This window comes from Patagioenas fasciata, chromosome 1, assembly GCF_037038585.1.
Source record: "Patagioenas fasciata isolate bPatFas1 chromosome 1, bPatFas1.hap1, whole genome shotgun sequence".
Lineage (NCBI taxonomy): Eukaryota > Metazoa > Chordata > Aves > Columbiformes > Columbidae > Patagioenas > Patagioenas fasciata.
Genome location: NC_092520.1, coordinates 176,147,905 through 176,168,325, shown reverse-complemented (window position 1 = coordinate 176,168,325; position 20,421 = coordinate 176,147,905). Strand labels below are relative to the sequence as shown.

Below are 20,421 nucleotides of genomic sequence, written 5' to 3'. Positions count from 1 at the left end.
CCGCGCCCCGCCTTGGCGGGTCGGGGGCGGGGCCGCCGCGCCGCCCGGGGCGGAGGGGCGGGGAGGGGGTGGGGGAGGAGGAGGAGGGCCGGGGCAGGGAAGATGGCGGCGGCGGAGCGGAGCCTGTCCCCGATGGGGGGCTCCCCGGTGCCGGCCTGCATGTTCGCCCCGGAGCCCGGCTCCCCGGGCGGGGGGCCTCGTGTAGCGGCGGCCGCATGTCCCCTCGGCGCCGCTTTCGACGGCGAGGACGGCGAGGTGCTCAACGGCGAGCCGGAGATCGACCTCACCAGTAAGGTAGGCCCAGCGGGGGGGCGGCCGGCGGCGAGCGCCATCGCCTCGCTGGGTCCCGCGCTGCCCTCTCTCCGGCGGCTGCCTTTCCTGTGTGGCTGCCCCCCGTCCCGGCTGGAGCGGCGCGGCCCATCAGCCGGGACCGGCCCAACGGGCGGGCCCAGCCCCTCTCCTCCCCGCTCCCCTTCCCTCGGGAGAGCGAGGGACTGGGGACCCGCCGGCCTTCCTGTGGGCTGCAGTTGTGTCCCGGGGGCTCCCCCGGGCCGGGCGGCAGAGCCCGCCGTGCCGCGGGGAGGCGGCCGGGAGAAGCGCGGAGAAGTTGAGCTGCGAGGAGCTGAGAACCAGCTGTGCCCTGGTCGGGAAAGGTGGGTGCTGGCGGGCTCGTCCGCCCGGCTCCCTGCCCTCCTGGGCTCCCCGGGGAAGCGCCTGCAGCGGGTGTCGAAGCCTCTCGGCGAGCGCGGGGCTGGAAGCTGACAGCCCTTTGACGTCTCACCAACGTTTTTCCTCCTCGCCAGTTCTCTGTAGTTATCTCTGCTGCCAGTTGTACTGGTTTCCAGGGCTTTCTTCGCAATCTTAAAAGCAGGTCAGAGCTTGTAACTTTTCGAGTTCAAGCGCTCAGTGACAAGGGTGCCTTGCTCTTGCAAACCAGGTTGCATCAACACAAAAAGGTTTGTTCACCTTGCATGGTTGCTTGCTAGGATCACACAGCAGTAAAACTGTGTGGTGGTCTTACTCTGTCAGAACTTGTTTTTGCTTCCATCACACGCAAAGGTGCATTGTAGTAACACTCCCACCACAGGCTACATTAGCTGCCTTCCCATGCTGTCTTATGTTTTGTTGTAGCTGGCTCATCTCTTTAGCTGTGTGTCCTGTGCTGTTAAACATTTGATGTATCGTGATGCCATCTCCCATTCTAAATTCTCCTGAAAACTTGGTTCAGTCCACTTGTAGTTATGTGATCCAGAAGTCAGCATAGCTGGTGTTTCCTCCTGGTTTTCTGCCATTCATTCTCTTCGTCCTTCCAGCTGGAGTTGTTCCAAAGTCCTGGATTTTCTTGCCCTCTGTGATGAAATGAAGAGAGAGGAATTGTGGTGTGTGGATGTGGAACCATTTGCTTTTGAGGGGATGACTAGATATTTTACAATGTGGTACTGTATTAAAATGAATGTTATGAAGATGTCTTGTAAGAAAGTAAAGGACATAAATCAAACCTGCAGTATCTATTGAGCCGCCTGTTCGTGTCTTAATGAGCTGGACAAGATTTTGATACAAGATGCCAGTATTGATCTGTGCTTTGTCTTGGATGTGGCTGATGTGGAAGAAGGCACAGGAGGAAATGGAGAGCTGTGTCACCGATTCTTGCCAGCCAAGAACCTGACCAAAACTCTGACGAAGAGAGAGGAATGCTGTTCTCCCACAACTGTTTGTGTTGTCATCCCATCTTCCACTCCTAGAAATCTGCAGGTGCTATGGAGGAGATAGGTAAGTGAGTTTTTTTATATATTTGTTACAAGTTAGTTTTCCATACAGCAGTGTACACCTGCTGTATTTCCCCTAGACTTTTCATTCATCCCCATCTTGGATGAGAACTAAGACTACAAGCTGTGCCCAGTCTCTTAGTCTCCTGGTATGTGCTCAAAACAGCAATCCCACGTGGTGATAACGCAGTAGCTAACCTGCCAGCCCCTGATCTCCCCATCTTTTCTGCTTTCGAAGTTAAATTGCTTCCCTCCAATTCCTGCTTGAAATGGTGATTCCTACTACAGTCAGTTTGTTTGGAGCTGCTACTTCTGTTCTGACCCACCCCCTCACCGCCTTACATACTTTTCTGTGAGTCCTTCCCCAGTGCATTCATTGTGAAGTGTGTTCTTTTTTAGAGAGGAACACTTTGGGATTCAGTGATCAAGTGCACCTTGTCAGCTGGTCAAGCAAACAGTTCCATTCATCAGCACAAATTCATTGTCATGTCAATCTTCATGGGTGTTCGCTTTCCCTTCAGTACTAACACATTGCAGTAGTAATCACCTTTCAGGTCAAAACCGAATCACACAGGCTGTTAGTGAAGCTCATATATATATTAAATCTATATTGACAACAGACCATTAATAGCACTTGAACTATGTAGGTCCACAAGAAATAGAAAGCAAAATATGACATTACAGAAGGTGCCTTTCCCCTGATTTCCCAGTGGCTGGTGATGGCCTTCCAGCCGTGAAAAACGTCAGGCTGTGTTATTCCAATAAAGAGCAGCACTACGTACCACATAGTATTTGGCTTGCCCTTAATTTTTATAGTTTGTCCATCTTACGGATATGGGATGCTTCTTTTGTAAGGTCTCCTTAGAGAGCTGATACACACTTAGCTCAGTCTCAGTGGTGTCTTGAAATTGCTGTTAATTAATACTAAGGCCTCTTGCTTGCTGTTGGGCAGTGCAGCATGGTGCAGTCCAACTGTCCCCCTGGAGAAAGCTCAGTCAGTTGTAGCTACTACCTACCTGTGGTCTGTGTTCATCCCAAAACTGGTCAGAGGAAAGGTGGGGAAAACCACCTCACCCCAGAAGTTGGGAAGGGACTTTAGAGATGGCATTTCAAACTTGTGAGATATACTTCCTTCTGCCATCATGAGAATAAAACAATAACTGTTTGTTACTTTTTTTTGCCCTATAGGAAATCTGAGATTGCTAGACACATATGGCTCCTACTCTTAACTGCTCAATGCCTGGCAAAGTGGAAAGAACAAAAGTGAAAATTTTTGACTTGTGAAGAGTTCTGAAAAATGCAAATACGTGGTGCAAGCATGGAGGAAACTGCTTAAATGTGAAAAGGAAAAAAAGCAGAGAGACCAAGAGGGAGGGCCTCTGTCTGACCAAGGAAATGGCAAACAACAGGCCCGCTCTGTCCAGGAAGTGAAAGAGCTCTTCAAAACAGCAATTAAAATCGTGCAGTGATCTGTGAAACTGGTGTCATCCATGAAAGCTGCTGGGTTTCATGGTGTCATCCATGAAAGCTACTAGTTGCTCTACACATCCCTCTCTTGACATCCTGCTATATCAGATCAGCTGGAGGCCTCATCAGCCCTGGGACAGGCTTTGGAGGCAGTCTGCCACTGGAACACCCTTCAACAGCACCTTTGCGTGGCAGTGAAAGGTGCCAGGTGGAGGAATGGTGGTTTGAGCTGATGCGTGTGGATACTGTGCCGTTTCAGCCTCCAGCCCTTCTGCCTGGCACCAAGAAGAAAGGCTGCATGGAACTGCTCACCTGAAATGTCCCCTGGTACTTCAGAAAACACCCTGCCCCTCACACTGCTGAAGCATTTGGACTTGTAGAAAAACAAAGCTGGCAATGAGACTTGAAGAAACTGAAGTTAGTGTGCTTCTGCACTGGTGGCCCCTGTTATTTTATTGATCTTTATGTATATGGCAACCTATTTAATAGATATTCCTGAGTCCCTGACTTGTGCTGGTGCAGTAGCCTAAGCAGTGGGCTTGTCTGTTCTGCTTCCAGGAAGGAGTTCCTGAAAATGCTTGCTGGGCAAAACAAACCCTACACATCCACACACAACCTTCCATTCCTGTCCTAATCAAGCCTCTGAACAGTTGCTGATTTTCATCTCAATACATTTGCATCAGTGGTCTCTTTTAAGAAGAAAATGAAACCAAAAGAACAATTAGTATAAGGCAAAACTCAATCCTTTGTAGCTCTAAATAGAAATATTTATGTGGCCTTCCAGATCAGAATGTTTGCCACTTTGCAGACTGCACCAGGTGGTTCAAAGCCGTAGGGAGGGCGTGCATCTAAAGAAGGTACATGAAGGTGATTGTTCCTCATAGCTCCCTGGCCCTTGCAGACACATCCGTACTCTGTGTGACCCTGAACATTTGGGGAAAGTGTTGCTTTGGCTGCCTTAAGCCTTCTAACCAGAACTAGCTGCCTCTGCTTCGGTTTTCCAGATGCATGCGTCGCTGTAGTAGTTGTGAAAGCCGCTTAAGTTGTGGGGTTTGGGGTTCCCTTACACTCAAGATTTCTAATGAAGGTCTTCATTACTTTTGAAGTAGCAGTAGGTGTGAAAGGTAGTTTTTCTTTGAATGCACATTGTGTTAGCTGTGCTAGCAAGACAGGCTGTGTTAGTAGAGAGTGTTGGGCAGGCTTGAAAATGTGGTCATTACGAACTGGTATAAACCATATGTCTTAGGCAAATCTGGCACAGATTTCAGACTGGCTTTGGTGCATAGTGACTAGAAGTACATCTTTCTGGGCGTGACTTTGGAATGTGTAAGGACAGCTAGTGGAAGTATGGACTTCATTGAGCACTGCAGCGTGGCACAGGAGTGCTTATCCATAGGCCTGTTGGTAGGCGATAACTTTTATGACTCTTACTAAAGTGGCTTTTTAACAGAAAAGCATATCTCAATCACAGCAGCTGTTGAGCCACTGTACCAGGATGCTCAGCCTGCATCAGGTTTGTAAGACTGGACGCAGGCCGCTGTTGGGTCTTGATGGATGTTGAAGGTCTCCTTGGTCAGCCATAGCCACGCTACCGTTGTGGCCACTCTGTATGAGTGTTTTCAGCTGTATTGTATGAGTGGCACAGGTTTTTACCTCAAATGGTGCTACACCATTCTGTTCTAAGAAAAATCCTTTCTGAAACACTGTCGTCTTGCCCTCATCTTCTGATTTGTTTCTGTTTACTTTTTTCTTCTCTTGATGCCTCTGCAGGGAAGGGCAAAGGAAGTTGAGGTGATGCAGTAGCTGCAGTCAAAGCTTGTTGGTGACACAGCTGCTGGCTGGCAAAACTGCAGCTCTCCGCTCTTAACTTCCAAGTAGATGTGTACAAACTGCTTTGTATGTCTGCCTTTCAGCATTATAGTAAAGTACCCAAAGTCTTGTGAGTAGTTGGAAAATAATCCTCATTTGTGTTTTCTTCTGCCCCTTTGGAAAACAAAAAGAGAGATCAAGCATGTGAAGAACTTAGCAGATGCTCTAGCTTTTGTTGCCCAGGTGTGCTCTGCATTGAGATCTGCCTAGGTTCTCTGGCTGGCCTGTCATGCCTTGGATGAGCAGCAGCACTCTGTGCAGTGGAGATGGTGGAGCACCCACCTAAGGGATTTATTTGGAGGAAATCTCTCCTCCCCTTTCTGTTTTCCTTGCACGGAAACATGTATTACACAGAAGCAGAAGTGGGATATTCACTTAAATGTGGCTTTTAAACATTGGTTACTTCAAAATGAGGTACTTGGTATTCTAATTTGCTTTGAAGTAAATCTTCCGACATAAATGAATTCTGAGCTCAGACAAATAACCTTGTACAGTGTCATAAGGAAATAGCTGTCAGTGAAGCTGCTTTAAAAAAAAAACCACACAAAAAACAAAACACCAGAAAGCAGTCCTTGCAAAAGGGCCCTTGTCTTTCCATAAAGCACACGGATTGATTGCCCTTGTAAGTGCAGCTGGTTGTGAAATTGTTTGCTTGACATCTGCAAATTGGGTATTTATTTTCTTTTTCCAGCTAGTGATGGTGAGTCCAACTTCAGAGCAGTATGACAGTTTGCTCCGGCAAATGTCAGAGAGAATTGATGAGGGATGTGGGGAGACCATCTATGTCATTGGTCAAGGATCAGGTGAGTATAGCTTCCTCAGGAAAACAGCAAAACACATTCAAATTAAAAGAAAAACCTAGTTCATCTAACTGGCTGCTGCAAAAGGTAGTATTCCTTCTCCAGAATAACTTGGAAACCTCCATAAAGCATAGCAGACCATGTGAGACAGATTCTTTTTTATTCTTGCCAACAGCTGACTTATGTAGTAGATCTAACCACATTTTTGTATAAAATCATACATGTTCTTTTTGGAAATAAGGCATAAGTTGTCTGGGCACACTAGGAAGAGATGAAGGATCTGGAATTATAGTAACAGTTTTAGTGTAGATGTCTGCAATGTCTGATGGAGGTTCTTGTTCTGTCTGGTTTTGTTCACTTCTCCATTGTAAATAACATTATTTTTTACTCCACAGGAATGTATTGGAGATACTTTGTATAGTCAAAATATATGCTGCTGGCTTTCTTTGTTCATGTGTGTCTGTACTATGGAGAGAAAGGTTTTCCTTTTCTCGGCGTGAGGCCTTTATTGTTGCATTAACTCGGGTGTGACTATCGTCATTTGCCTTTGCAGGTTTTAGCAGTTAGTGTGGGTTACTTTTTTGTTCTTTTTCACAATTTGAGTGTTTGCATCTGATGCTGGTAGAACAATATGGAACGTGGCCATGCTTTGAAATCCAGATTTCTTTTCTGAATGCAAAAAAATGGTCTATGGCTGTCATAACGCTAAAGGCACGTTTGAAATACATTAGATATCAACTCAATTTCAAATTATTATGATCAAACATTCCCCTAGTTACTGCATTTGAGGAACAAGACAAAACTGTGGTCATCAGTGCCAGGGCTGGCTGAGATAATGGAGGGAGAGAGTTGTGTTGCCTCACAACTGTGTGCTTTTGAGGTTTTCCTGGTGTCTTGTGAAGCAGCCAAGGTAGAAGAGAAGCCAGGATTAGATGGCCAGTGGTCATGCAGCCAATGTCAGAGGGATAATGCTCTCGTGTTCAAGTGAGCTTCCAACATGTAATCTGAATTCTTGGTGTTTGGGATAATCACATCTGCAGGCTAGTAACTGCTTTCTCTTCTAGGATACCCTGTAAGTCTGTTAACTGGTGGTTGTTGCAATGATGCACTTAGAAGCAGGCATTTGTTTCTTAAAACGTGAACTAAAACTACTGACTTCGTTTTAGGTTTCTGCATAGTCAAGGAAGGTAGGGATCTCTTCTGTAAACTGGAAACAATAGCCAATAGAAAAAAAAATCTTGATATCCCTGCAGCCATCCCTCCTTCTCATTCGAATGTCTGTGATTTCATCACAGATGCCCAACTGAGAAGTGAGTGAAACCTGCCAGGAGTCTCAGAGCTTCCTCAGCAGTGACCCTTCCCTTTCTCCCTTGGCTTTTCCCCTCTCCTGTCTCCTCCTTCTCACTCCCCAACCATGGCACGTTTTGTTTTCCCCACCATCTCAACGGCTTTTCAGCCAGCTTATGAGCTATGTTGGGAATCACCCAGCAACTCTACTTGTAGAGCTGCGCAGTAGTTAAAATGCTGATCAGTTCATGCAAACTGCAGTTGCTGCTCACCAGCTGATGAGTCAGCCATGCCTATGAATGCATACACAGCAACAGTGTTGCTCATCCCGCGGTCATGTGCCTCTCCACCTTTGTTGGTTTTTGGTGGTTTTTTTTTGTTTGTTTTACCCACAGGCGAGATTCTGGCCTGAAATTTGTGCAGCTTCTCAGCACCTGAGTTGGGAGAGAAGCTGAGAGCTGTGGTGGCCTTTAAACTGTCCAGGTAGTTGCCTCTGGCTTGCTCTGTCAGCTTTTTGCTTGGGTGAGCTGTTTGGAGACAGCCGTTGCTTCTTGTTTTCTTTCTGGCCTCATATGCTGTCAGTATTGCTTTCAAGTGCCAGGACAAAGGCAGTGAGACATAACAAAACTATAATTTTAACTGGAGTATTTGGGGGCTAAAGAAATTGCCGTGCAAGCCAGACTTGCAGAAAAACCGCACTTGGGATGTGGTTTTATAAAATAAGCTGATTGTTTAAATTGGTTCCACATTCACTGGTTAATTGTGGTGATATTTCAGTTAGAGGTATCCTCTTGTTAATGCTTTTCCTTTTATTGCAATGCAAGAGGAGATGTTTTATCTGACCAAAGGAAGTTGCACGCAAAGTACCTTCAGCATGTGAAGGAAGGGAATTAGACAGAAATGTGTCTTGCTTGCCAATACCTAAGTATTTGCTTGTAGAAGTTGTGAAGAAACCTGCTCTAGATGAAAGATGGTGCTTTTCTAGTATCTTTTAAGACTTAGAGTGAAGACCATCCTTCTTAATTGTGGGCAAAGGGTGCTTATTCTGTTTACATGGCTGACATCTCCAGTCCACATACAAATCCCGATGGGTGTGCAAGTCCCAGGCAGGATGACATTGCCAATGGCCATTGCCAGGTGGTGCTCACTGACTGTCCTTTGTCTCCCCAACATCCTCGTAGACGGGACTGAATACGGTCTGAGCGAGGCAGACATGGAAGCGTCCTACGCCACCTTGAAGAGCATGGCAGAGCAGATGGAGGCCGATGTCATCCTCCTGCGGGAGCACCAAGAGGCAGGGGGCAAGGTGCGGGACTACCTGGTTCGGAAACGTGTGGGTGACAACGACTTCCTGGAGGTCAGGTGAGGAGCTGGGTGGAGACAGGGTTAGTCAGCAGCCCCAGCTGCATTTTTGCCCTGTGAACAGTCGGTGATGCTGAGCCAGCAATGCTGGTTCCAGTCTGGGTGTTGTAGCAACAAAGGGAATTGAGCTTGACCACTCCTTGCTAATGAAACCGCCGTTTTGTTGTTGTTGCTGTGTCTTCTGTGAACAAGCTGTTTGTGGGGATTTGCCTGTGTTTAGCTCTGAGGGCTGTTGATCTCTGGGTGACAGCTTTGCATTTTGGGAATTTTTGTGTGCTGGAATCCCTGTAGGGAGTCACATATGCATGTATCTGTGCATATGCACACCCTGCTGGCGTAAATTACTTTTGAATAAGGGTTAAGTTCTATTCCAAGACTGTGGTGATCCAAGTCACCTTTTAATGGACATAAAATAGCTTGTGCAACACGACTTGAGAGTCTGCCCAGACCTGGATGGAATGGATTTCCACCATTTGCCAATAGCCATAATAGCCACCTTTATCAGAGACAAGGAAGGAGGTTGCTGTAGGAGAGGATTTTCCCCTGAAACATTTCGTTGTTCTTTGAACTTTTCCTTTTCTGGAAACAGCAATTTATGTTTCTGTGCTCTCCCTAGCACCTGGTGCTATTGTAACATGAGAGATATGAGAAAGGCAGAGGTATTCTAGACCAAGCTGAGATTTAGCCTTTATTTTGATTTGCCACAGCGTACATTTTGGATTGCAGAGACTAGGAGTTGGTAGACGGAGATTGTGTGTGGCACCAAGTGATGTTGGGTTCAGCTGACTGTGTTCTGGACACCAGTGACATGTTTCCACAGTCTTCCACACCCCAGTCTCCAGAGTCTGGGCTCTCTGCTGCCAACTAATGACTGTGAAAGAATCTCTGCTCTGCTTGCGGAGGTCTAACATTTTGAATCTCTGTTTGAATGTTAGGGAGAAAAAGTTATTTGCACAAGCAGTGGTGTTTGGTGGTGGGTTGTTTTGTATTTGTTTGTTTGTTTGTTTTGATTGCTTGTTTGCTTCTTTGGGTATCAAATTTTACCAGGTTCCTTTTTGCTTTGCTCTCCAGGGTAGCAGTGGTTGGCAATGTGGATGCAGGAAAGAGCACGCTGCTGGGTGTCTTGACACATGGCGAACTCGACAATGGCCGAGGCTTTGCCCGGCAAAAGCTCTTCCGCCATAAGCACGAGATAGAGTCAGGCCGCACCAGCAGCGTGGGCAATGACATCCTGGGCTTCGACAGTGAGGGCAACGTGGTGAACAAGCCCGACAGCCACGGTGGCAGCTTGGAGTGGACAAAAATCTGTGAGAAATCCACCAAGGTCATCACTTTTATTGACCTGGCCGGTCATGAAAAGTACCTGAAAACCACTGTCTTTGGCATGACTGGCCATTTACCTGACTTCTGCATGCTTATGGTAGGTAGCAAGAAAGATGTGCAGTACCAGCATGAGTGGGGCTGTTCACAGCTTTAACAGCCTCAACTTCTTTCCTTTTGCAAAGTTCCTGTGGGGTTGTAGAGGGAGGCGGCATCTCCCAGAGCTGGAAGGCAGAAGCCATAAGCCAGGACTCTGACACAAGTGCCCCGGGGACTCTCAGTCCCAGACAGGCCCAAGATGTGTGATTCTTGAAAACAGAAATATTTCTGAATTCTAGAAAACTTTGTTAAAACTGAGATGAAATGAGTCCTTAGTCAGTGTCCAAGAGCACTTGAAATAAGCTGGGTCTGCTCATACAGTCCCAGCGATGCAGCTAAAACCTAATTACAGTCTGCTGCATGTCTTCTCTGTAACCCACCTCACTGCAGGAGGAACATTTCCATCACCATATCTTCTGTCCCTGGTGTAGGTTGGCAGTAACGCCGGGATTGTTGGAATGACCAAGGAGCACTTGGGCCTTGCACTTGCACTTAACGTTCCCGTCTTTGTTGTGGTGACCAAGATCGACATGTGTCCTGCCAACATCCTGCAAGGTGAGTCTCACAAGCTCTCTCCAGGGCTGTTTCTTACCTCTATATGTGCTGTTGTCCTCTGCTCAGGTTGAAAAATTACTGCTGGAAGAAAACTGTTTTATCAGGTTTTGACTGTGTCTTAAACACTTTCCATAAATCTGTCCTTTTCCCTTGCCAATTTTGCAGGCAGTTCACTCACAGTCACCATTTCAAAATTATGTGAGTTGGGGGGCTCCGCTGGGCAACCCAAAAGTGTTTTGCCTAGCTGAGCTCTAAGAGGTGAAGCAGGCAGTTGGGGTTGTGGTTTTACTTTCTGGGTGTTTAAACCTGGAGGGAAAGTCTGAAAGTTTTCTTGAAAGCTGCTTTCCTCCTTGCCCACAGTTTGAGTGTGATCTTAAGCTGTGATCAGACTTCTTTTCTGGCAGCTATTAGGTGAAGGGGCAGCTGCTTGTTACATTCTGTTCACCTGGGCACTTTTCAAATACTCTGAGAACTACAGCAGCTCCTTCCTCTCTGAACAACCAATAAGTCGTGATTCAAAGCAGCTACCTGTGGTAGCAGCGCTGAAACTGAGCACAGGCAGGAATGGCAATGAGCAGCAGGGGCTTGTGACTTTTTTTGCTCAGCAGCAGTTAAAACAGCAACTCTAAACCCAAGCAGTGGCCCTTTAACCGCTGCTTGACATTTTTTCAGGCTGTGACCAGCTCTCACCTTTAAAATTCTCTTGATTCATTTCGCACCCCTTCAGGAACACGCAGTGGTTAATTGGAACAGTGCTTTTTTTGATAAGCAGTCCTGAGAACCAGGAAAGTGAATGCTCCCGGTACTGTCTGTGGTTAGTTCATTATTGTAAAAATCCTAAATATGTTTCAGGTAAACAGACACATATGATCAAAAGATAATCTAAATATCTCTGTAATAGATGTTTGGCAAATAAATGTAAGGCCTGACCTCAACATAATAACAGGGAAGGAAGGAGAATGTTTGGCTTAGGGTGAGAAGAGCTGCTCTTGGAAGAAACCACTCCTGTGTCATGTTCTGTTTAAATTAAATAGACACGAGATTTGGCTCAAATGTATCAGTGAATAGCAGATGGCATGATTAGATGTTTGTGTTTCTGTATCCAAAACATAGCTTTCCCATAGGCAATCATTTGTTCACAAAAAAGTCTAATTGGATGACAATTGTAGAATATAAATTATTTGCTCTTTTAAGCCAGGGTTTACTAGCCTTATGTTTTTTCTTCATTTATCATAAGGCACTTTGCAGGAGGCTGTTGCTAGTGCATCAGGTGTTGCCCCTGCTGGCTGATAGATATGAGGCTTAGAAAATAAATGAAAAAGAGGCAAGAGATCAAAGTTGGAAGCCATGAGATTTGTCCTAAAACATTTATTTCTGGATCTTGTCCACCTACACTGTCATATTCTGTGGTGGTGATCTTTACCTCTTCCATGCTTCTCTAACCTTTTAGGGCAGGTTGATTGCCAGGCAAAGTGTGCTGAGGTTTGTTTGTTCACAATTGTTTTCTAATTCACATATTCTCAGTTATGTCAGTTCCTGAGTGCTCCTGGTTTTCATTTAAGTCAATATGGAAAATCCTTTATAATAATAGGAAACCCCTCGTAACTGCTTAAAGCTACTTAATAGACAGCTGTAAAATGTCTGCTTCACAGCATTGCACTTGCAGATGCAAATATGTGTGTCTGTTCATGTATGGTGTCGCTTGGCAGCAAGCTAGCTGGCATGAAATGGAAGATGGAATGGCTCCTGAGTCCCACCTGGGCTGCAGCAAACACATGGTCTCACTCACGCGCCTTTAGCCATCTTCTCCTGTCTATTTGTGGCAAGAGCACCAGTCTCCCCTTGAGGAGAGACCCCACAAAAGCGATTTGTAAAGACGGGAGATGCTGCCCTAACAATATTCATTTCACCCTTTAAGAAACCCTGAAGCTGTTACAGCGACTGCTGAAGTCCCCAGGGTGCAGGAAGATCCCCGTGCTGGTTCAGAGCAAGGATGATGTCATTGTAACAGCCTCCAACTTCAGCTCAGAGAGGTAACGGGAGTAGAGGAGAATTGTTTCTCTTTCAATCCTATTTGGAGACTGGGTGAGAAGGCTCAGAAAGAGAGTCACGTTGTCTAGATGTGTGAAGGTTGCATCTGCCATCTGGTGTGTTGATTCCATAAGAATGTGTTGCTTCTGAGACTGACCTGCTTGTGTTCCCCTCTCTGAGGCAGAAATGAGAGGCTGCTTCTGGGCAGTCAGCAGAAGGTGTCAGGGTGTTTGCTTCCTTCAGTCCTGGAACCTTACACCTATTCCTGAATGTCATTAGAAGGCAGAGGCAATGTTGCAGGGCTTTCAAACATGGGGTGTTGTGCATCTGACTGCTTGCCATGCTCTCCCTTCCTAGCACTATGTATTGAATTCAGTCCCAATATTTTGGATGTCTCCTTACACATGGAATTCCAGGCAGGGAGGTTACCTAACTCCATTTTCATCAATTTTCCTTTACAGGATGTGCCCGATTTTCCAGATTTCAAATGTCACTGGAGAGAACCTAGATTTGCTGAAGATGTTTCTTAATCTCTTGTCTCCACGGACCAGTTACAGGGAAGAAGAGCCAGCAGAATTCCAGATAGATGACACTTACTCTGTCCCGGTAAGAGACCCGGCATTTCAAAGAATTTTCCGCTTCTTTTCGGGTGAATAAAGTCTTTTAGAGCTCTTCTGCTAGCCTGATTGAGTAACCCCAGTTACTGTTTTTGATTCTTTGGCATAGGGTGTAGGAACAGTTGTGTCTGGGACAACACTGAGAGGCCTGATCAAGCTAAACGACACCCTGCTGCTGGGGCCAGATCCCCTTGGCAACTTCCTACCTATTGCTGTCAAGTCCATCCACCGCAAAAGAATGCCCGTCAAAGAAGTGCGGGGAGGCCAGACTGCCTCCTTTGCTTTGAAAAAGGTGAGATGATCTGCTCTAGACCTTCAGAACAGGAGCTGCCCTCCTAATTTTAGAGTGCTCTTGGAGTTCAGCTGCAGTAAGACTGCTTCTGCAAACCTCAGCTGCTTCGTTTTGCAGCGGAATAAAATCCCATGGAACCCCTGTGGTTCCCGTGTCCTGTTTGTTCCACCTGACAGCTGCCAGGTAATAGCAGTGGGACACAAGGTAATGAGGAATAGTGCTGCAGATGTGTAATGAAGTGGAGGCATTTCAAGAAAAATGTCCTCTTGTGCTGCAACTGCATTAGTATCCTCTACACTATTCCTCTCAGCTTGTAGGACCAGCTGCATGATTTGCTGGTTTAAAGTTAGCAAAATTTGATGCAATTGCTCCTCCGAAAGGTTTCTGACAATAGATTCTGCACTGACTTTAAGGGATTATGGATATAGCTATACCAGACTTCATGTGTTGAGACTTATCATGTTGTGTCAAGAGACATCATGCTTCTCGAGAGATCATCTGCTTGGATAATGTGCAACCAGGATGTATGTTTTGCTTTTAAAGGATCGGTGACTTAAAACTTCTGTGTAAGCGTCCAGCATTCCCAGCACTCTTAACTAAAGCTTCCTTAGAAACTTCAGCTGAATTTGGTTTTTGCAACCTTTGCATAACATCATCACATGCTGCTAAACAGCTCTCGTTTTGCCTTTTGGTGAGCACAAGTTAATATCTGTGAAATCCCTTAGGATACTTCTGGATGCAGTCAGCCAGCGAAGCACATTTCTTCCCCAGAGAACCATGCTAAGGTTTTTGTGTCTCTCCTTTTCAGATCAAGCGTTCTTCCATCCGGAAAGGCATGGTAATGGTGTCACCACGCCTAAATCCACAAGCATCATGGGAGTTTGAAGCAGAGATTCTGGTTCTCCATCACCCCACCACTATCAGCCCACGATACCAGGCCATGGGTACGTGTCTGAGTGTTGTCTCATCTTTGTTTCCCAGTGATAAAAGGTTGTATCAGCTCTAGCCTGAGATAATTTTGCTCCTGATGACTCTGTTAACATGAATATAAGCTGTGGTTCCTGGTTTTACCTTTCCCAGCAACATGTTGGAGAGAGGGAAGGGAGCTGACAGAGTGGGGGAGGTTGCAGGTAAAAAGGACGTGTGTGACTCCAGGTGTACTTGGAGCCTGCCTGAGCCAGATCTTTGTGGTGCAAAGATCCTTCAACTTCAAATGCTGATGGAATGACTTATTTTGGGTCCTACCGTCTGGACCAGCTGCTTGGTGTGTAGGATTCTGTTGAGGGTCCTTCAGGAAAGTCTCTATTTTAAGGCAACTGTTCTAGCTTATGTGTTTGCTTTCTGTAGACTGAATAAAGGCAGCCACATGAACCTGTATGGTCTTCGGTACACCATAGATTTTTACATTCCAAACTCGATGCCGTTAGCTGCAGAGTAGCAACAGCTGCCGCAGATTTCTGTCTGAACCTGTTGCTACTAATGGCACTGACTGCTGAAAGCCTTTGTACGTTACATTTGCAGTGCATTGTGGCAGCATCCGTCAGACAGCCACGATTCTCAGCATGGACAAGGACTGCCTGCGGACGGGGGACAAAGCCACGGTGCACTTTCGCTTCATCAAAACCCCAGAATATTTGCATATAGACCAGCGGCTGGTCTTCCGCGAGGGTCGCACCAAAGCTGTGGGTACCATCACTAAGGTAAAGGCTCAGGAGTCCAATTTTTTTGTTTGTTTGTGTGTTTGTTTTTTACCAATAAACTACTTTTGGCGTGGAGAAGCCAGCAGAGAATCCAGATGGCTCTGGAAAATTGAGGGAAGAAGACGTCCTATGATCACAAACGTCAGCCCTGACGTGGGTTGCTTTGTTGTATGGTGGGTCTTTAGCTGGTGTGAACCGGGGAATGCAAAGGTGGGGTTTGAGCCAGATGCCTCTGATTCTTAAGGCTCAGTCTCTTCTGACAGCTTGGTCCCTTTGAGACATGCTGTGGAGGGCTGAGTGTCACCTCAGCCCAGTGGCTCTTTCCACCCTGTAAGGGTTCTTGAGGACAGGTCAGGGACCCAGGTTTCTTTGAACAGCTGCTGCGGCGTTCTCCTGATGGCTATTGGTATCAGTTTTCTCAAGGGTTTTTGTTAAAAAGCAGCATTGGACCTTGCTAGGTAGGCCTAACTATTTTAATGCTGATTTTGGCCTCTCCCTTTATAATTTTCAGTTACTCCAGACCACCAATAACTCACCAATGAACTCCAAGCCACAGCAGATCAAGATGCAGTCAACCAAGAAGGGAGCAGTTACGAAACGAGAGGATGGTGTTCCCCCATCTGGGATGGCAGCTGGGGGCCCACCACTGGGGGATGAGGCCCCCTCAACAGCAGCAGCACCACCGACTCCTACTGCCCTGCAACCATTGGTAAGTGAGGAAAATACTGGGTCTGTCCTAGCTGTTTGTATCCAGGTTTCATCTGTTGGAGGAAGCGCAAGCATTATCTCCCCATACCCTTTGAACTCGCCTTGGGACTCTCTGTGCAACGGAAACAAATAGGAGTACAAGTACTCTCCACAGCAGAAATCGGAATTCTCTGATGACTGGATGACTCATTTTCTGACCTTTCAGCAGCTTAGAGTCCTGGGACAATTCAGGTTGCACCTCAGGAAGTGTCTAGTCAAACCTCCTGCTCTAAGTAGGATTAGCTATGAGGTCAAAGCAAGTTGCTCAGGGTTTGATCCAGTCATGTCTTGAAAACTTGTAAGGAGGAAGATGGCACAACCTCCCTTGGCAACCTGTTTCACCGCTTTACTGTGCTCATGGTGAGGAAGCATCTCCATATACCCAGTAGCTGAACCGGCATAGCATCTAACAAACGGTCACAGAATGAGTCTCTGCTGTCTGAATGAGAGGTAAAACATCCCTGCACTGGACAAACTACAACTTAGGTAGTAGTATTAGGCATAAGTTTTCTGCCTTATCAAGGAGGGAGGATGGAGACATCCAAGGAAAAGGAAAGGCTTATCTCTTTCTAGATAAATTTATCCAAGTTGTTTTGTTGGTTAGGACTTCTCAGCTCAGCTTGTCTGAGAAGAATACCTAGCCCTTCTGGTCTGAAAGCTATGAAAGCTCTAACTGCCAGCTTCGGGAGCTGTTTATCAGCTTTATTACATGGGTCTTCTCCTTTTAGCTTACTTATCTAGGAACTGACTCTGTCAAGAGACCTGGTCAGTGTTACCTCCCTTTAGTTTTAGAAATCTTAGTTGTCTTTGGTCAAATCTCACCCTATTGAGCCAGGCTGGCTGCTGAAAGAGGGCCCTCTGGCACGGGTTCTCTCCCTTTGCACTTGCCTGTGGCTTCTTACTGATCCCCTGTCTCCTCCTTGTCGTCTTGTAGCATCACTGTGGTTGTAAGTAGTGCTCCCAGCTTGCCCTTTGTTTCATCCCTGCCCCTGAGAGTCTGTGTTGCTTTTATTCTTGCTTACTTCTGCCTCTCTCTCCTCGCTGCTTCCCCTCAGCCTGCACTGGATGAAGAGCCCCACATCCGTGAGTGCAATAAGGTATTTGGCTGCTTTAAAAGAGAAGAGTTGGCGTGCTGGCCTGAGGCTGGGATCAGAGTCGGATCAGCAAGAAAGCCCTGGTGGTGGGGTGGGAGGGCTCTCCTTCCATTCTCCACAAAGCCAAGTAGCCTGAGGCCGTGGTTTGCTGGATGCTGAGCTCCATAACACCTGCTGATTCTCATGGGAGTGAAGCATTGAGAAAATTGAGAAATCCTCCCCAGGTTGAAGGGCTGAACTTCATGGTGTGTCTGTATCTCCTCCTTCCTCATGGTGTGTCTGTCTGCCTTATTGCCTTCCTGCAGTGGTAGGAAGCTGATCAGTCACAACTGCCCTCCCGCTGTCTGGACGTGTGTGCAGTCCATCTCAACTCTGATGTGTTGATGCTCTGATTCAGAGGGCACTGTGCGCTGAAGTGTTTCTTCTTGTTTTTCAGTCAAAGGTCGGAGGAGGAGGCCGGCGACGTGGAGGTCAGCGCCATAAAGTGAAGTCTCAGGGAGCCTGTGTGACTCCTGCCAGTGGCTGCTGAATTTCTTACTCCTTCTCCCTCTGAGGAATTCCTCCCCTTCCCTTCATTTCTTATCCAAAAGATCCAGAGCAGCTTAAACCAAAACCCATCCCAGCTGATTGGCTGCAGAAGAATCGTCCCTCCTCCCAGAAGGAAGCAACGGAGAGGAACATAATTTATAAGCTAATGAAGGTGATAAGATACACAGAACTGAGTAACTGACACCTTCCTCTTCCCCCTGTCAACACATTTTTGTACATCATGGGCTTAGTTTTTATTCTTATTAGTTTTTATTATATTTTGTGTGCATGAAGATGAGAGGAGAGTCTGAATAGAACTGGGAAGAGCCAGTTAGCTGCCTCCCTCCTCCCTCACCCCATTCTGTCCACAGGACTTGTTGCTCTCCTCCTATGGGCCGTCTCAGATCCAGAGGTTATCAAACACCTGAAATTTCAGACTTGCAAAGGTTAAAACATGTTGCTTTGGGTGGCTGCGTAGGGCATTGTTTCCTCACCACTGTGGCCCCATGCCAAGTATGTTTCTGGATTCCTTCCATCTTAAACTATTTCTAAATGGATTTAATGTTGTGGCAACTGAAGTTTGAAGGAGATGATAAGAAAATTCAGTAGTTGGAGACCTAAGAAGGAAGCAAGTTGGAAAGCAGTTCTTGATGTTGTCGAATCCTATACTAAATATCCTTCTCAAATACGTTGATAGCACTTAAGATTTTAAATAGAGACAGAATTAAATGGGCAGTCATTTGCCCATCCTGTTCCCCTTCCATTATGCTGCTTTTCCTATTGTCTGTTCAGTGCACATCGGAGCAAATCTAATCTGTCTCTCAAGGCAGTGGCAGCTCATTTGACAGTATTAAAAATACAGTGCAGGAGCACTCACTCTGTCCCTTGAGCCAGAGAAAGCTGCCTTGCCTTGACAGACGGAGATCACAGGTGGGAATATACTTTTTGGAACAGAGACACCAGGCAAACTTGACCTCCCCTTGGTTTTGTTTACTCCAAGATTTCCCAGATCTTTTCTGGAACTCACTAGCCAAGCTTTGCAATGGCAGAGGTATGGTTTGTCTCCTCCCCTCTTGGCCAAAGAGGGCAATGATGAATTGTTACCAAACTGAGAGAAGTGCTTTCAGGTTTGGAAATACGTGGTAGTTTTTCTGCCTTTCATTTAATTTTTTTTAAGATTTTTTTTTTTTAAATGATAATTTCTGATTTCTCCAGGAAGGCCCTGCAAGGACAGTCTATGAATTAACATTGTTATCACAGTAGGGTTTTTGTTTGCCTTTTTTTTCTTTTTTTTTAAACCCTGGGTTATGCAAGTGATCAGTCCTCTGTGTATTTTGATCTCTGTTCTTCTAACCCTGCCCCTTCCCTTGGCTCCTGTGAGGACAGGAGTTATCTGTCTGCCGGCTTGTGGTAACGTTTTGAGAAGGACATGGCATCCTCAGCAAACCGTTGCTCTCCCCAGCATGTGTGGTCAGTCTCGGTTTCTTTGAGGGGTTCATCCTCCAATGAAGGACTTGTATACTAATTAGAGGGAGACTGAAAAGTTGCTGTCCCTCCTTAGCGAGTTGTTCCTGTTTCTCACTCTGTGAAGTTCATTCCAGTGCACCTTGCGATTCGAGGTAGGCTTTCAAGCCGACTGACTGACAGCAGGCTCGGCGGGGTTGGGGCGCATCTCCCCATGCCGGCACCAGCATCCAACAGCATTAAGCGGCGTGGGAGAGGTGAGGAACACGGTTTGGAGATGAGGGTACTTTGCCTTAGAGCCTGCAAGGGCCTGAGTGTGGGTGGAAAGCGGGGGGAGGTCAGATAGTCCTTTCCAAGCTCCATGCCTAAATACCAGCACTCTCCTGGTGAGGGGGGAACTACAGGCGGCTACAACACTAATAGCACCCACGTTGTGAGGGGGTGTGAAGTGTGGCTAAGCAGAGCACCAGGGCCTGGTTCCTTGTGGCCCTGCAGCAGCATCAAACTGCATCTAATTTCACTGCCCTCTGCTTCCCAGGGGAGCAGGGAGCTGTGGGTAATGTTCTCTTTCTCCATTCCTTGTGCTCCAATCGAAGGAGACAGCTGAGACTGGAAGAGGGTTTACTTCAGTTTGTGCAAAGGAGGTGGTGTGATCTCTCTTTTGTGACCAGCATTCAAAGATCACTCTGCCTGGTGTGATCTATAAAATAAATTTTAAAGAAAAGTTTGTTCCAAGTTAAAGTATGCCTTTGTTGCTTTTTGTCCCTCTGAAAAACCAGTGCTTGCCACTTTAATGCCAAAAGTCAGACTGAGCGGGTTTGCTTGGCACGGTGCTCCTGTGCTGGCTGTGAGAGGAGGCTGCGTTCATGGTGAGAGGAGGCTGCGTTCATGGTGACAGCAGGAGAGGACATGCCATGTCGCAGGAGAGCTGCCACTGAGCCTCTGCCCAGCCCTGACAGCTTTTACACTGCATAAGACTTAGTGCTTCTTGGTGGCAGTGTTGGAATGAGACTGCTTGCATGGGGCAAGCTCTGGTGTGTGATGGGTACGTGTGTGTGTGTGAATAGCTGCTATAGCAAAGCATTTAGGGCCGGCTCTGCTGGAGACCCTTTGCTAGAGGACGCAGTTTTAGCACACCACGTCCCCTGCCTGCATGAACTTGTGCTCCCTGGGCCCTCACTGTGACTTGCACCTCACGTGTTTCTGCAAATAGAGGGACTCTCCAGTGTTTGGAATGGGCCTTTTCATGTCTCCTGTGTTGGTCTCAGAGGTTCATGAAGATTCTTCCTGCCCTGTGCAGCCCTTTTGCAGGTAAGTGTTGGGCTGGGAGCTGGTGGTAGCTACAACAAAGGCCCTTAGCCTCCTGGAGATGGCTGGTCCAGGGCCAGCAGAGAACAAGCCTTTCCCTAGGGTGACCTTTTGC

General features: G+C 46.8%; 1 protein-coding gene across 4 annotated transcripts; it reads left to right on the top strand.

Moving 5' to 3' along the window:
- Positions 1–85: 85 nt before the first annotated feature.
- GTPBP1 (GTP binding protein 1) lies at positions 86–19,739 on the top strand. Of its 4 annotated transcripts, XM_071801806.1 has the most exons (15): positions 165–294; positions 1,314–1,770; positions 2,955–3,650; positions 5,794–5,905; positions 8,371–8,551; positions 9,623–9,971; positions 10,402–10,525; positions 12,444–12,558; positions 13,018–13,162; positions 13,283–13,465; positions 14,274–14,409; positions 14,987–15,165; positions 15,677–15,874; positions 16,968–17,009; positions 17,443–19,739. In XM_071801806.1, the coding sequence occupies exons 3-15, from the start codon at positions 3,630–3,632 to the stop codon at positions 17,533–17,535; spliced, it is 1,878 nt and encodes a 625-aa protein (XP_071657907.1). In that variant the 5' UTR covers positions 165–294; positions 1,314–1,770; positions 2,955–3,629; the 3' UTR covers positions 17,536–19,739. The 4 variants fall into 4 exon arrangements, with proteins under 4 accessions (XP_065694392.1, XP_065694400.1, XP_071657907.1 ...); XM_065838320.2 differs by lacking the exons at positions 1,314–1,770; positions 2,955–3,650 and having other exon boundaries at positions 86–294; XM_065838336.2 differs by lacking the exons at positions 165–294; positions 1,314–1,770; positions 2,955–3,650 and adding an exon at positions 3,668–4,090.
- The last annotated feature ends 682 nt before the right edge of the window (positions 19,740–20,421 follow it).

Coding starts and splice junctions, on each gene's coding strand:
- GTPBP1 (XM_065838320.2), top strand. CDS start 103: ATGGCGGCGGCGGAGCGGAGCCTGTCCCCGATGGGGGGCTCCCCGGTG. Junction 13,466..14,273: donor CCTCCTTTGCTTTGAAAAAG/GTGAGATGATCT, acceptor TCTCCTTTTCAG/ATCAAGCGTTCTTCCATCCG. Junction 14,410..14,986: donor CCCACGATACCAGGCCATGG/GTACGTGTCTGA, acceptor TTACATTTGCAG/TGCATTGTGGCAGCATCCGT.